Here is a 16,269-nt window from a genome sequence, read left to right on the forward strand (position 1 = left end):
GCTCGTAAAAGCCGATCGTCCAGATACCCCAGTACTGCTATCCCCCGCTAACGCAGCAAAGCTAGCACTGGGGCCAATACCTTTGTGAATACCCGAGGAGCGAAGCCGAGACCAAAGGGTAACGCCACAAACTGATAGTGTTCCTCGCACATGGCAAAGCAGGGGAAGTGCTGGTGGGCGGAACATATCGGGATGTGTAGGTAGGCGTCCTCGATTTTCGATGGAGCGAGGAAATCCCCAATATAAGGACGGCACTACCGTGCAAATGGATTTTATTCAGAACTTCTGTACCCACACAAAGCAGTTTAGCACCTTGAGGTCCAGAATTAGACACACCTTGCCTTCTGTCCTGAGAAACCTTGAAAACATTCCGATGTCAAAACTGGACCAATCACCCCATGAACTAACAAGTAGTGATTGACCGATTATCGGCAAAGCTGATATGTCGAGGGCCGATCTACATTTTCCCTGATATATCGGAATCGGCCATCAAGGTGACCAATATTGCCGATATGTTGGGAAAGTGCTTGTACCAGAGTGATGCCTGCAGCTAGAGGCATCACCCCGGTACCGGAGTCCATAGCCGATGGTCGGCTGTCTTGCAATGACCACCGATGCAGCTGAGAAGCCGCTCAGCTGTCATTACAAGGAGCAGGAGGGGATGCCCCAGGCAACCAGCCTGCACGGCCGCCAAAGACCCAAACAAAGCCGCATTCAGCTCTGATTGGGTCTCCATGTAAAAACCCAGGTACTCGGCGCCAAATTAAAAAAAATGACAGCATTCATATCAGCCAAACTTGGAGTTTTGAATGCTTTTAAGTGCAGAGGAGGGGTTTGGGGTCTTTTAGACCCCAGATTCCTCCTTAAGAGTACCTGTCAAGTGATAAAAATGAAAAATGCAGTGGCCAAAATATCGGTATCAGAAACGAAAAAACGATATCGGTCGATCACTAGTAACAAGTCTTGCACTGCCCCATAGAGATCCCCTAAGCGATCTGGGGACAAGTGCAGGTTGGAAGGGAAGAACCTGTCCGGAGGATATGATCGAAACTTGATCTTGTAGCCGGGGAAAATGAGTTTGTGGACCCACTTGTACTGGATCAGGAAGGTTCATGGATTTCGGAAACAAGCAAAGACGTCCCCCCAACCCAGATATGAGGGAAAGGAAGACTTGTCAACAGGTCTGGCAGAACCCGCTCACGGCTTGCCGGACCAAGACATCTTAGAAACCCGGCGGAGGCCCTGAAGGGCTTAAATCCCTTGTCTTGAGACCCTGAGGGACGAAAAGGCTGCTTGTGAGATGAAAAAAAAGGCCCCGTCTGCGAAGGGACTCCTTACCCTTGGAAGCCTGAAGAGTACTCTTTGCCCCCATGAGGCCTTTGATGGTGTCATCCAAGGAAGCTCCAAACAGGCGATCCCCCCACAAATGGAAGATCAGATAAGGCCTTCTTAGAAGCCTGGTCCGCAGACCAACATTTTAGCATGATACGCCGCGGGACCTTTGCTGAGACAGACAATCCAGAAATCAAGGGAGAGGCATCCAAAGAGGCGTCACAGACAAACTGTAGCCCTTGGACCAACTCATCCGCCAGCTCCGCAAAGGCAGGGGGGAGCTGTTCCCCTTCCAGGTCCCGGCGTAGAAGTTGTGCCCACTGTCATAGCATAAAACACCAGGGCAATAGTAAATTCTGGTCTACGTGCCAAACCAGCCACAGGGAACATAAGGCGGATCAAGGCCTCCGACCTCCTATCAGTTGGGTCTGAAGGCCAGGGACTCTTCAACCGGGATGACAGGGACTTTATTCAACTTGGAAACCAGGGAGTCCACAACAAGAGGAACTGCCTATTTTTTTTTTTAAACAATGGAATCCTCATAGGGGTACCGCATTGCAAAGGTGCGTTTTGGGCACCCCCACTGTTTTGTGACAAAATTGTCAAAAGTGGGAAAGGGGAACACCTCTGCCGCTTTTGAGGAACCCGTGGGTGCCAAAGGTAACACGTGCCTCCTTTGTTGCATTAGACGCATTCTCCATCTTTAAGGTTTTTCGCACTGATACAATCAGTGCATCTAGTAGTGCCTTTTCATGTGCAGCTAGAGGAGCAGAGGAATCATCCTTACCATCTGTGGACGCAGACCCCGAAGGGTAACTCGAATCCACGGTGGACGAATCAGATTCTGCATCTGATGAGACAAAGGAAAAAAGGTGAAGGCAGGGAGCGCTTCTAGCTAACCCCTTTGCCCGGGACCAAATCTACATTGGACACCAAGGACTCCAAAACAGCCGTCAGCGCAGTCAGTTGTTGAGACCCGGAGGGCCCGACAGCCTCGGAGAGGGGAGGAGGTGAAATATGCTCCAGGGACTCCATGAATGGAGAGGGGAACCCACACAAATGAGGTGTATAACATTGTAAGGGACACCCCACCGCGTTGTCGGCACCACAAGGCCCAGCACAGAGCACAGGGGGACAGCTACTTACCACACCAGGAACAGGATGGGCATCGCTCCTGACAGACCACCTCTCCCACGCAATGTGGGTGCTGTCAGCGAGGGAGAAACGCTGCGAATCAGGCCAAAGCCAGTTCGTATGCCCCCTCACGAAACGTTTAATTCACAGGCCAGCCCCCGTCCAGTGGGGCTATGTGGCAGCCGACCTAGCGCGGAGCTATAGTCTGCACGCACTAGCTGTTCGGACTGGAGGGACCTTAAGGATCTAGATTATCCGGTTCGTCGCCCAGTCCAGCACTTGATTGTAGATATTACAGAAACAAAATAATAAAAAGAGCAAAAAATTTAAAAAGACCAGAGATCCCAACAAAGAACTAGATCCTTACTCCTGACAAGGCAGAAAAGAAACTGAAAACCTATAGCAGCAGAGAGTGGGAGTCTACCCCCTGGGACTGCCCCATAGGCGTAGTCAAGTTTTTGTCTGCCTAGTGTCCTACTCCTGTAGGGGGCAGTATAACCCATATAGTCATGAAGACGAGAAGCTATATCCGTCAATGAACAAAAGAGAAAGGGTTTGCTTCACCAAGGAGAAACATCATCCATTCTCCTAGGACACTAGCATAAAACTGAGGCATGATGGTAGTGGGAGGGACTAACCTTACATCTGTTTGCCAGTGCTCAATCCCATAAAGGCAGCAGTATAATCTAATGTAACTGAATTATCCATACATTAAAAAAGGGACACAGAACAAAGTAAGAAAATACATTTTAGCCCAGTTAGGTAATCACTTAAAAACAAACCAATTTTATAAATACTATAACAACCGGAAATGTATTTTACTTTCATCTTAGCAAAGTCTCCTGCAAAGCAGAAATTAAAATGAAAGTGGGAGAAGAAAGGGTATTTCAACTTTTGCAGCCAAGTTGGGATAACACCTACTTTAGATTGGTTACATCTTCCCATTCACAACGCATAGGTTAAAAAACTGAGGGTTATAGGGAGCCTGTGCCATAATTAACTCTGGCTGTACTCTGCTGGCAGATCTCATAATTAGCTGTAAACATGATTTAATGATTGTCCTAAAACAGGATTAAATATTAAGAAGCTGACCTTCATTGTATATTAAAAGGGGAAGTAAACTTCCATAAGTAACGTTTACCTGTAGGTAAGCATATAATAAGGCTTACCTATAGGAAGTGTAAATATCTCCTAATTGTGCACGGTTTAGGAGATATTTACTGTACATGCAGCCAGTAACATCACTGGGGCATGCGTTTTGAAGGAACGGCCACCCGTGCCGTTCCTTCAGAGCCCTGTGCCGTAATCAGCAGCGCGAGGGAGTGATGTCATCGCGGCTCCAGGCAGTCACAGAGCCGCAAACCGTAAACTCTGATGCAAGACGGCTAAAGATGGGTGCCCCAACAGCGCTGACATCTCGGCGCTGCAACAGCTTCAATTTAAGGTACGTTTTACATAATGTACTAGTATGCAATGCATACTAGCACATTATGCCTTTACCTTGCAGGCTAAGAAAAAAAAAAAGAAGCCCTACGATTTACAAACACTTTAAAGGGATGAAACTGAGTGTGTCATTGGGAAAGAGTTGCTCTAAAATGGTTTTATTTTTAAGATATGCTTAGTGAATGCTGTGCAGTGACATGAATGAAAAGTCACTATGTGACACTTCTACGAAAAAAACTTTTTTTTTTTTTTTTAAAACAGACACTGAACAGACACTGCACTAGCCGGTAAGGTAAAACGCTGTGTTTTATCATACTGCAGGATGCCTAGAGACTAAGTGATAGTGAAAGATACAAAGATACATAAAAAAAAAATACAAATATCTGGCAACAGAAATAGTTCACGTTTTTTAGCCTTTTGTTCATCTCGACTAACCCTAACCCAACTAATGAGAGAAAGTAACAAATTAAAGTAGCTACCTTTACGACTGGTGTCTGAACCAGATAATGTCTAAATGATAGCAATGATCAATTTCATAGCAAAGCCCAGATTTAGTCAATGTATAAAAACAGCAACGTAGAACACAAGCCAAAGAGCTGTACCTGAAGCATCAGGGCATGGGGGGAGTGAACAAATATTGAGGCGTTATCTTTAGGAGATGATTCTAGGCAAAGCTGAGCATCTGTAGCTCGCGGGTTATATGTGAAGGCAATTGAACTGGACAGCTTCCCATCATACAGCAACAATTTGTGGTGCTCGGCAAGAAAAAGGTCACTCTCTGCCTTGAACTTAAACGTACCCTGCAAACAGAAAAAGGAATTACTAGACTTGCTAAAATATCATATTTGTTAAATGGCTTTATCTCACCAAATATCATACAGAACATATTGTGTTTAAAAATGTAATGTCTCCTATTAAGTCTGGAGTATAATTGATTTAAGCTAGTGACCCCTTATTAGAGGAGTCTTCATATCCCTAAAGGCAGGGGTGTCAAATAAAATTGAATCATGGTCCGCACTAGTATTGTGGTTGCCCTCAAAGCTGGTTGTATCTGTAAGACAATGTATGCGGATTTCAAAAGCGCACTATGTACAGAGTTCTGGAGTCCTCGGCATACGGGGTGCAGAATTCAGGAGTGCGAAACGTACAGAGTTCAAGGTTCAGCTCTCTTTATAGGCTATCCACATCTCACTTCCAACCCTCCTCCTTGGCTCTGACCTCTGCATCACTCTCCCCCATACCCCACCTTTGCACACATCTCCCACCACAGCCCTCACCTCTGCCTGCTCCCCTAATGCTTGTTTGCATTTCACCTAAACATTCTGGCTGTAGTACCTCCTGGCAGTGTAGGAGGCTCTGCCTGTCTCTCTCACTTGCAGTGACTCACTGCTCTTTCACATTCAGCTGCATTGCCAGCTTTAGTAGTAGCCATAATAAATGGCAAAAATGTTTGGATGTTTTGGTTTACAGCTAAGATTTGGTTTACAGCTAAGATTTGAGAGTCCTCGGTGATACAGCACCTTCGGGTTATGTTGCCTCCACAGGAGTAGGACTAGACAGGAAATAAAATGCTCTGGCCACACCCTAGGGGCAGTCCCAGAGGGTATATCCTCTCTCTCTGCCACAGCAAATCAGTTATGTCACAAAAGCAGTGTTTAGAGAATTTAACCCAACCCAACTCAAAAACAGAGGGGCGGGTACTACGTCTGTCAATGAGCTAAGAGAAAAGGATTTTACGGTAAGATTTTACAAAAATCCATTTTTCTCTATCGCTCATTGACAGACGTAGTCCTCGGTGATACAGCACCTTCGGGACGTCCCAGAGCAGTATCACAAATGAGGGGTGGGAAAATGGAAATCAAATCCAAATCTAGAAGGCCCAACCGGTGCCAACTAGAAGTTTACAATGCTCATCCTTAATGATGAGACTCAACAAAAAAATTTTCAAACAGAAAAAAACCCTCGAGGTAGACCACTGGTCTCCTCAAATTGCGGCCTGCAAAACCTTGCGGCCAAATGAGGCATCCGCCGATGCCATCACATCAATTTTATAAAATTTTGTAAAGGTATGTACCGACGACCAGGTGGCCGCCTTACATACCTGGACCACTGACGCCTGATGGCGAAAGGCCCAGGAAGTACTGAGCGCTCGAGTGGAGTGTGCCCTAACAGGGAACGGAGGACTCCGACCCTTAATAGAATAAGCCTGTACCACCGTCTGTCTAATCCATTTGGCAATAGTCGCGGCAGATGCAGGCAACCCCTTTCTGGGGCCATCCGTGATCACAAAAAGTGAATCTGTCTTACGGAACGATTCCGTAGCCTTCAGGTATACCCTGATTGCCCGAACCACATCCAAGGAATGCAACGCATGTTCCCGATGATGATTGGGCTGAGGACACAAGGAAGGTAGTACAATATCTTCATTAAGATGAAAATCTGAAACCACCTTTGGAAGAAAGGATGGCTTAGGATGAAGTACTACCTTATCCCTATGAATCACCAAGACTGGCATGATAAAGCAGCCAGTTCTGACACCCTGCGTGCAGAAGTGATAGCCACCAAGAAGGCCACCTTCTGGGATAAAGTAAGCAAGGGAATCTCCCTGATGTTTTCAAAAGGAGGTTTCTGTAAAACCGACAAAACCAAATTAAGATCCCAGGGCGGTAAGGGCGCGCGGACTGGTGGAGCCAGGTGCCGCACCTGGATGAAATTCCGCACCAAGGACTTGGTAGCTAAAGGTTTCTGAAAGAAGATTGCTAATGCTGAAACTTGACCCTTGATGGTGCTCAAGGCTAGTTTCTGCTCAACCCCTTTTTGCAAAAAGGCCAATATTCGAGTCACCGAATAGGTACGTGGAGGAAATCCTAAAGATTCGCACCACGCGATATAAGTCTTCCATGTGTGATAATAGACTCTGCTGGAAGTCGCTTTCCTTGCTTTAATAAGGGTAGGAATGACTGAAGCTGACAACCCTCTGTCCTTCAGTACTTGGGTCTCAATGGCCAGGCCATTAAAACCAGCGACTGTAAAGCACAATGTTAGATTGGTCCTCGAGACCGCAGATACTCCCTGAGACGCAGTTCCCACGGAACGTCCGCGACTAGCAAGTCCAAGTCGGCCAGGCCGGCTTGACGAGGCCAGCCTAGAATTTCTAGGACCACTGGCACTGACGGGATTTGAACCAGGCGTCCCTAGAGCTATCTGGCCCCGACCATCCGAGAAAGTCTGGTCGTTTTCTGTTCCCACACATTTATCCGACACCTGATTCCTATCAGGAACGGTGATCTCTCCTGGTTGAATCTCAGGGACCGAAGTCACCCGGCTAGAGGCTTCTTGGTCTGTCTGGTCAACCAGATCCGATTCCTGTGGGTTATTGAGACTAATCCTAGGAAAAGGTAAAGAAAAAGATCTGTTCAGGGAACGGTGACTACCGCTCCCTGTAGTACTTAAATGTTGGAAGGGAAGAATCGCACCGGTAGTAGTAGTCGATGCTCGATCTAATGTCCTGAATACCGGTGAAAACGTCCCCCCACCCTCAACCCGGGTGGGGGCGCACCTTCAGGCTGTGTAATCCTTTGCGTCGGGTTTGGCTGAGTCGGTCCTCTGTTTGTCCGACCAGCCTTTCTTGAACCCTCCTGGAGGAGTCTTGCCTTTCCCGCTTGTTCCAGCCGGGCGTGCGAACCCTTTATGGGCGGTAAAGAAAGGTCCTCGCTTGTTGCGAGGTCCCTTAGCTTTAGCAGCCTGTGGCAAGAAAGTGCTCTTGCCCCCAGTGGCATCCTTAATGATTTCATCTAGGGTGGCCCCAAATAGGCGATTCCCCTGAAAAGGGAGATTCGTCAAGGTCTTTTTGGAACCTAGGTCAGCTGACCAGCATTTTAACCACAGCACACGTCTGAGGATTACCGCTGACATAGATGCATGCCCTAATAGGGGGGTAGCATCCAAGGCTGCGTCACAGACAAACTGTAGCCCTTGTATAATCTGTTCCATCAAATCAGATGTTCCCTGGGGAATATCTTTTCCCCTAAGGTCTTGGCGTACCAATCTCGCCCATTCCGTTAGTGTCTGGGAAACTAGACCAATAACAATTACTGGTCTAAATGCTGACCCTATCAGGGAGAAGATAATGCGGGACTCCGCTTCCATCTTTCGATCCACCGGATCCTTAAAGCAGGGCTCAAAATTTAAAGTCCTGAGCTACTAGCCAGGCCTTAAGGGTTACTCGCCACCAGTTGCCCCACCCAACTCCTACCCTGCCCCGCCCCTAATTCCGCCCCTAAACACGCCCTCATAAATTATCTCATAAAATTACACTGTTAAATGTTTTTGCATTAATGCAGAAGTTACAAAAATAAATATTAATAACAATGTTTTCAGTGCCCATCAGTGCAGCCTAATCAGTGCCCATCAAGGGTCTGGAACCCCCAAATCACCATCCTAGTACCCCCCCCCCCCAAATTTCACCTCCTAGAACAAATCCTACCCGTCAAATCCTCCCCCCATCAAAATCTTCCCCCTAGCACAAAAAAACCCCATTATTCCTACTGGCACAACCCCCCCCCCCCCCCCAATACCCCCTTTTTAACAGCCCCAAGACTTCCTGTTCTGGAAGATGATTACTTCTAGGTGGGATCAATATGGGAGGGGGGTTGTGCTAAGGGGGGGGGGGACTGTGCTGAGATGGGGGGGTTGTGCTAGGGGGGGGGGGGGACTGTGCTGAGATGGTGGGATTGTGCTAGGAGGGGGGGGGGGGCTGTGCTGAGATGGGGGGATTGTGCTGAGATGGGGAGTTGTGCTAGGAGGGGAAGGGACTGTGCTGAGATGGGGGGGTTGTGCTAGGAGGGGGGGGATTGTGCTGAGATGGGGGGGACTGTGCTGAGATAAGGGGGTTTTGCTAGGAGGGGGGATTGTGCTGAGATGGGGGGGTTGTGCTAGGAGGGGGGGGGCTGTGCTGAAATGGGGGGGCTGTGCTGAGATGGGGGGATTGTGCTGAGATGGGGGGTTGTGCTAGGAGGGGGAGGGACTGTGCTGAGATGGGGGGGTTGTGCTAGGAGGGGGGGTTGTGCTGAGATGGGGGACTGTGCTGAGATAAGGGGGTTTTGCTAGGAGGGGGGATTGTGCTGAGATGGGGGGTTGTGCTAGGAGGGGGGATTGTGCTGAGATGGGGGGGTTTTGCTAGGAGGGGGGATTGTGCTGAGATGGGGGGTTGTGCTAGGAGGGGGGGTTGTGCTGAGATGGGGGGGTTTTGCTAGGAGGGGGGATTGTGCTGAGATGGGGGGGTTTGCTAGGAGGGGGGATTGTGCTGAGATGGGGGGGTTGTGCTAGGAGGGGGGATTGTGCTGAGATGGGGGGGTTTTGCTAGGAGGGGGGATTGTGCTGAGATGGGGGGGTTGTGCTAGGAGGGGGGATTGTGCTGAGATGGGGGGGGGTTTTGCTAGGAGGGGGGATTGTGCTGAGATGGGGGGGGTTGTGCTAGGAGGGGGGATTGTGCTGAGATGGGGGGGGGTTTTGCTAGGAGGGGGGGATTGTGCTGAGATGGGGGGGTTGTGCTAGGAGGGGGGGTTGTGCTAGGAGGGAGGGGGGGATTGTGCTAAGAGGGGGGGACTGTGCTGAGATGGGGGGTTGAACTAGGAGGGGGGGACTGTGCTGAGATGGGGGGTTGAACTAGGAGGGGGGGGGTTGTGCTGAGATGGGAGGGATTGTGCTAGGAGGGGGGGGGGGATTGTGCTGAGATGGGAATTTGGGAGGTGACAGGATAAGCTTTGTACCCCAGTCAGTGTAGTTCTCCCTTTCCTCCAGCATGCAGACCTCAGATACAGCGCGGCACATCGCTCTGTGATCCTCCTCTTCATATGTCAGAGCGGAGGAGGAGCGGAGGAGAAGCCGATTCCTATTCCTATTGCTTTGCACGGACAGCTGGTGGAAGAGATGCGGCTGCAGAAGCAGAAGGGGAAGAAGATTGCGGCTCAGGAAGGACACTGGATGTCAGATCCGGACTATACAGAGTTTGTTACCCGCCCCCTTTCCACATTGCTTACTTTGACTCGGAGGAGAGGGGATAACAAACTCTGTATAGTTCGGATCTGACATGCAGTGTCCTTCCTGAGCCGCAATCTTCTTCCCCTTCTGCAGCCGCATCTCTCCCGAGCTGTCCGTGCAAAGCATTAGGAACTAATTGTCTTCTCCTCCGCTCCACCTCCACTCTGACTCTTTAAGGGGAGAAGTACCGATCTGACAGGAGTGTGTGAAGCCCGGCGAGAAGACAGAGAGAGCGCATCCCGCTCTCTCCTGTCACAAACACTCCTGGCAGCGCCCCTCCACCTCCCATGACACAGACGCCCAGGGCAGCCATCCTTCCATCCATCCCACCCTCCCTTGTACCGGCTCTGGGTGAGATGATCGGCTTACCCCCTCCATCAGTCCTGCTGGCCGGATAATGTCAGCGACGGATCATCCCGCTCAGGTTTAATTGTAATTGCCGCTCGCCGACATACACAGTCCCGCCTCCTAGCCCGGCTTCTTTGATAGACAGAACACGTCCTGGTTGGCCGGATGTTCTGTCTGTCAAAGAAGCCGGGCTAGGAGACGGAACTGTGTGTCGGCGAGCGCGCGGCAATTACAATTAAAGCTGAGCGGGATGATCCGCCGCTGACATTATCCAATCGTTCGGCGGCTTTCCTCTCCTCTCTTCCCCTGACAGTAGCTCGCCTGACATAATTTTCCACTCGCAAAATGCGAGTAGGCGAGTGGAAAATTTGAGGGCTGCTTAAAGGACGAAGTGTCCTCCACTGGGATAACCGTGGCTTTATTCAGCCTGGAAATAGGTGGATCCACCACTGGTGGTACCGTCCATTTCTTAATGAGGGATTCCTCAAACGGATAGAGTCTAGCAATACGCTTGGAAATAGTAAAGGTACGCTTAGAATGCTCCCATTCTCCTTTAATTTTATTACCAAAACACTTGGGTACAGGAAAAACCTTCACCGTTTTGATGGGCTTGTTAGTACCAAAGGGAATCTCTGTTTCAGTTGCCTCTGCCGGTAAAACCTCAAGTCTTAAGGTTTCCCGCACCGCCACAACTAGTGCATCCACCAATGCTTCTTCCTGAATTATGGCGGAAGAATGAACGTCCTCCTCACTGTCTGAGGGAGCTTTACCTGAGATAACAGCCCTTGCAGAGGGACCTGCAGCTGCAGTGACCATCTCTGATTCTGAGTCAGAGGTGTCAGATGATATAGGGGTAGGCGGGGGTCGCTTTCTTGACCCCCGTCCCTGACAGGCCGCCTCCACCCGAGCCACCATATACTCCAAAACTGCTGTAAATGCATCCATACTCTGTGCACCGGCGGGTCCCGTGGCCCCCTCGAGGGAAACAGGTGGGGGTACTTGTGTGGCAGGGTCCATGATTATTCCAGTAACTACCCGGAAAATTCAATCCAAACTTAAATAAAAAACTTTTTTTTTTTTTCCAGACCCCCAGCGCCACAAAAGCCCCTCAGTGTTACCTGCTAGGGATCCCTATCGATCGAGAGAGAGAGAGATAGACCCCCAGGCTCACCACTTGATGCTCAGAGTTCACTGCAACAGGTTACAGCGCTGTGTCCACAAACAGGAAGTCTTTTGGCTGGCTGCCCGGGAAGAAAGGAGGCGGCTCCGCCCCTCTGCACGCCTTCCGGCGCCTCCCCTAGCTCCACGAGGTGTTTGAGTCACCTCAAACATGGCCGCCCCCATGCTGCAGACACGAGGCTACGCCAAAATGGCGGCCTCGTGCGATCTACGGCGGTCTGTTACAGCATAGCGGCGTCCTGCAGAGTAACTAGGCATCGCAAAATCTCTCTCATATGGAGATCAGCTTGACCGGCGGTACCGAACCCTGGCGGAACCGCGCGGCCGTCGGGAGACCTGCTTCAGCTGGAGGAATGACCTGGCAAGCCGCATACCTGTCCTGTGGCTTCTGACAGGTAGGATACTTCTAGTAACACAGTAAGATTCCAGTGCTGCCACATATTACAATCATTTAAACATACTTTGTAATTAGATTGTCAGCTCCCAAACCAAGCCTGCTGGCTTTTTGTACACACAAATCACACTCAATATAGGGGGATCTGTGCTATGTTATAGGATAGAGGGGAACCCATCCTTACCATTACAGAGAGGGGCCCGCGTTCACCACAAGACCCGTCAGGGGGAAAAGGGGAACATACTACTCACCATACCGGAACCAGGCGGGCGCCAACTCCTGACAGTACCCCTCTCCACCGAAGTTGGAGGGCTGTCGACCAATGCGGACGCCGTGACTCATGGTCCTTGGCGTTTCAGCGAGACGTTTAACTCGCAGGGTCAGTCCCCTCCAGTGGGACTATGTCGCGGCCGACCCAGCGCGGAGCTATGGCCTGCACGCGCTCGTAGGCTGAACTGGGGTGACCACTGGATCTCAACATCCCGCCCGTCGCCCAGTTCAGCTTTCTTGCTTGAAGATCTCACAGGAACACTGGAGAAAAAAAGCTGTCTAAAAAAATCTTTTCTAAGAACAAATTCCTGCCAGGACCGAAGATCCCAGCAAGGTATCTAGGTCCTTACTCCTGACTAGACAGAAAAAAACTGATTTGCTGTGGCAGAGAGAGAGAGAGGATATACCCTCGGGGACTGCCCCTAGGGTGTGGCCAGAGCATTTTATTTCCTGTCTAGTCCTACTCCTGTGGAGGCAACATAACCCCAAGGTGCTGTATCACCGAGGACTACGTCTGTCAATGAGCAATAGAGAAATATTGATTGCCTTATGATCACAGGACAGCAATCAGCTGGGAGCTTAACCTCCCTGGCGGTAATCCCAAGTGTGGTTCGGGGTTAATTTTCAGTACCAAAAGCGGTAACCCCAAGCCACACGGGATTACCCTGTAGAGATACGTACCTTGTCCCTGCGATCCCTTTGCCCTCCAGCCGATGCCGGCATTAGCCTTCCGGGTTCCCTTCCCTGTCAGCACCGCAACGCAAGAGGGCGGAACCCGGGGGAAATTTAAAAAATAAAAACAAAAAAACACACATACATATTGTAATACATTGTAATCGGTCATGATTACGTTACTGTGTGAAACCATTTCACCTCAGTTTTGTCCGTAGTGTCTTATCCAGTGCCCTGCCTGAACTTTTAGTGTTCTTTCTGCCTGGAAACATGAGAAAGTGCATGGCGTCCAAAAAGCGTTCCTTCAGGACAAAAGCGGTTTTAACCAACCACTTTACCACCGGAGGATTTTGCCGTCTGACATCCAGGCAGGCCTCTTTTTGCGATTTGGCACTGTGCGACTTTAACTGACAATTGCGCGGTCATGCAACTCCGTACCCAAACAAAATTTACGTCCTTTTGTTCCCACAAACAGAGCTTTCTTTTGGTGGTATTTGATCACCTCTGCGCTTTTTATTTTTTGCAATATTAATAAAAAAAATGCGAAAATTTAGAAAATACAACATTTTTCTACTTTGACAGTTAAAAAAACTATCCAATATATTCAATTTTTGTCATATTTAGGCTAAAACGTATTTAGCTACAGGTCTTTGACAAAAAAATTCTCAATGAGCGTATTTTTAACCGCTTTAAGACAAGAAGATTTTACCCCATTCCTGACCAGGCCACATTTTGCGATTCGGCACTGCATTACTTTAACGGACAATTGCGCGGTCGTGCGACGCTGTACCCAAATAAAATTGATGTCCTTTTTTTCCCCACAAATAGAGCTTTCTTTTGGTGGTATTTGATCACCAGTGTGATTTTTACTTTTTGCGCTTTAAACAAAAAAATGCGACAATTTTGAAAAAATAACAATATGAAATTCCCACAAAAAAATTGTAAAAAATCAAACTTTAACATTTTAGGCCAATTTGTTTTCTGCTACATATTTTTGGTAAAATCGCAATAAGCGTATTTTGATTGGTTTGCGCAAAAGTTATCGCTGCTACAAACTACGGGAAATTTATGTCATTTTTATTGTTTTTTTTTTTTTTTTTTTTAACTAGTAATGGCGGCGATCTGCGATTTTTTTTGCGGGACTGCGACATTGCGGCGGACAGATCGGACCCTTGACTGACATTTTTGACACTTTTGGGGTTACCAGTGACATTACTACAGTAATCAGTGCTATAAATATGCACTGTTACTGTAAAAATGACACTGGCAGGGAAGGGGTTAACTTTTATAGGTGATCAAGGGGTTAATGTATGCCTGGTGCTTACTGACGTGTGTGGGGGGAGGGGACTATGTGACACACACACAGATCGCAGGTTCAGCTATGCTGAATCCTGCAATCTGTCCCTGAATGTCACTTAGGAGACCCGCCCACTTTGTTTACACAAGCGGGCGGATTTCCACACTCGATCCCCGACGATCGGGGGAAGAGCGGCGGTGGTCACCGCCGCTCCTCCCCTGGCCCGACTCCCGCTGTGACTGAAAAAAGCGGGAGCGAGCCTCCAGCGGCGCGCGCGTGCTGCCCACAAGGGGAGGAGTCCAGCGACGTAGGTCTACGTCGCTGGACGATATCGAGCCACTTTGCCACAGTACGGTCAACATGACCGGTCGGCAAGTGGTTAAACCAGCTGAAAACAACGATAGTGAATTTTCATTACTTGAAGAATGGAGCGATAGTGATTCGTAGGGAAATTCATTATTGGACACTGAAAGTGATGACAGCGACAATTCTGCATAACAAACAGATGTCCAAGGAACAGTTAGGGCTAACCAGCGCGACATGCCGCCGTTAAGCAATAAGAAGCTGAGGACTGGAGAAATGGTTGCCTGGCAGAAAGGCAAAAGTATGGCACTGCAATACAAGTTATCACTCACATTATAGAGCACCAATCTGTTCTATCCAAGTACCAGTGAACTGGTAGCTACAGTAGCATTTTCAAAAGCACAATGATGCCATCAAGATCTGAAAATCAATTGTACAAACAGCATACTCCCACAGCTGGACAGAATAGTTTCATGGAGCCAATTCTCAGCAGATGAAAATATCCCCAGGTATGGATAAAAATAAGAATCTTAGGTGCGTGATACAACTTAATAAGGTTTCAAACACAGACTCTAAGATGGTTTGAAATTATTTTTTTAAAGGCACGACAATTAGGCGTTTTGCGCATGAGCAACGAAAATTCCAGCATATTTCAACTCACCCATAAAGCCAAGGTGCTATTTACAGCCATCCAGAGACATGATGCGCACGTAAACTTTTCTTTTTTTCACATATGCCCATATAATACATTTGGGTTTACACAAGCACCAATGTATACCAGAGTACAGACGCGCACAGTAATTTGAGTCTACAGGAGGCTGGACACACAGCATCAGTGCTTTCTAGGTCTGGGAAAGAGGTTGAAATTTACGTTGCAAAGGCTCAGGCGTTAATGTGCAAGAGGCCAGAAGACAACCAAATAAAAAAAAATTTATTTTAATTTTTACACATGCAATATATACATATTTCTAAATTCATACAAGGGTTTGCCTATCTTGGATAAAACAGCTTTGAGAGATATTTACAGATAGACAATTAGATGCACTACATATACATACACACACATACATATATATATACATATACCTTGTATGAAGAGCCCAGCTGATAAATTGCAAAAATTTGAGCAGCATTGAGTGCTTCACTAAAGAGGTATACAGCAGCCATCTGCCCACAAAACACTCTGTTAGCATCAGCTGTTTCAGATGACCCAAGGAAACACTTGTCAAACGTCTGCAAAAAGAAAAAGCATATATGAGAAAGGAGGACAAATTCAATTGTACAAGGTGCATATGATTTTACATCTTAACTCAAAACTTTTCAGTTTTTGCTAAATTTGAATTTATGTCGACATCAAAATAATTTATTTTTTGCGCATTATGCATGTGGGAGGTTTGGCCTGTAAGCATCACATGCATTCAGCATTATATGTCCTCAATGCTAAATTCATGACTACGTATGTGCATCTAGCCTCAAAGCATTTTTGTAAACCAGTACTGTTTTTGTGAAGTTATTATTATTATCATTATTATTCAGGATTTCTATAGAGTCAGCAGTTTACGCAGCGCTTTACAATGTTAGAGGGAGACAATACAATAAAATACAAGAGGATTAAGAGGGCCCTGCTCAGAAGAGCTTACAATATAATGGGGTGGGGCAGGTGTTACATGAGGTTGTAACGGTAGGGAATGAGCTGATGAAAGATTAGTTGGTGGTGTGATAGGCTTGACTGAAGAGATGAGTTTTCAGGGATCGCCTGAAAGCAGCTAGAGTAGGAGATAGCTGTACAGGTTGAGGTAGAGCATTCCAGAGGATGGGAGAGGCCCTGGAGAAATCCTGGAGACGAGCATGGGAG

At 48.0% G+C, this 16,269-nt stretch overlaps 1 protein-coding gene across 2 annotated transcripts in view; it reads right to left on the reverse strand.

The window, feature by feature from the left end:
* Positions 1 to 16,269, reverse strand: part of LRBA (LPS responsive beige-like anchor protein) — a 1,198,938-nt gene that overhangs the window by 1,089,929 nt on the left and 92,740 nt on the right. For both annotated transcript variants that reach the window (XM_082258080.1, XM_082258079.1), the window contains exons 8-9: positions 15,501 to 15,647; positions 4,512 to 4,709 (exon numbers count right to left, since the gene is read on the reverse strand). In XM_082258080.1, coding sequence (XP_082114206.1) covers positions 4,512 to 4,709; positions 15,501 to 15,647 — 345 coding nt within the window. The remainder of the gene's footprint in view (positions 1 to 4,511; positions 4,710 to 15,500; positions 15,648 to 16,269) is intronic.

This window comes from Pelophylax lessonae (genome assembly GCF_965119305.1).
Source record: "Pelophylax lessonae genome assembly, chromosome: 1".
Lineage (NCBI taxonomy): Eukaryota > Metazoa > Chordata > Amphibia > Anura > Ranidae > Pelophylax > Pelophylax lessonae.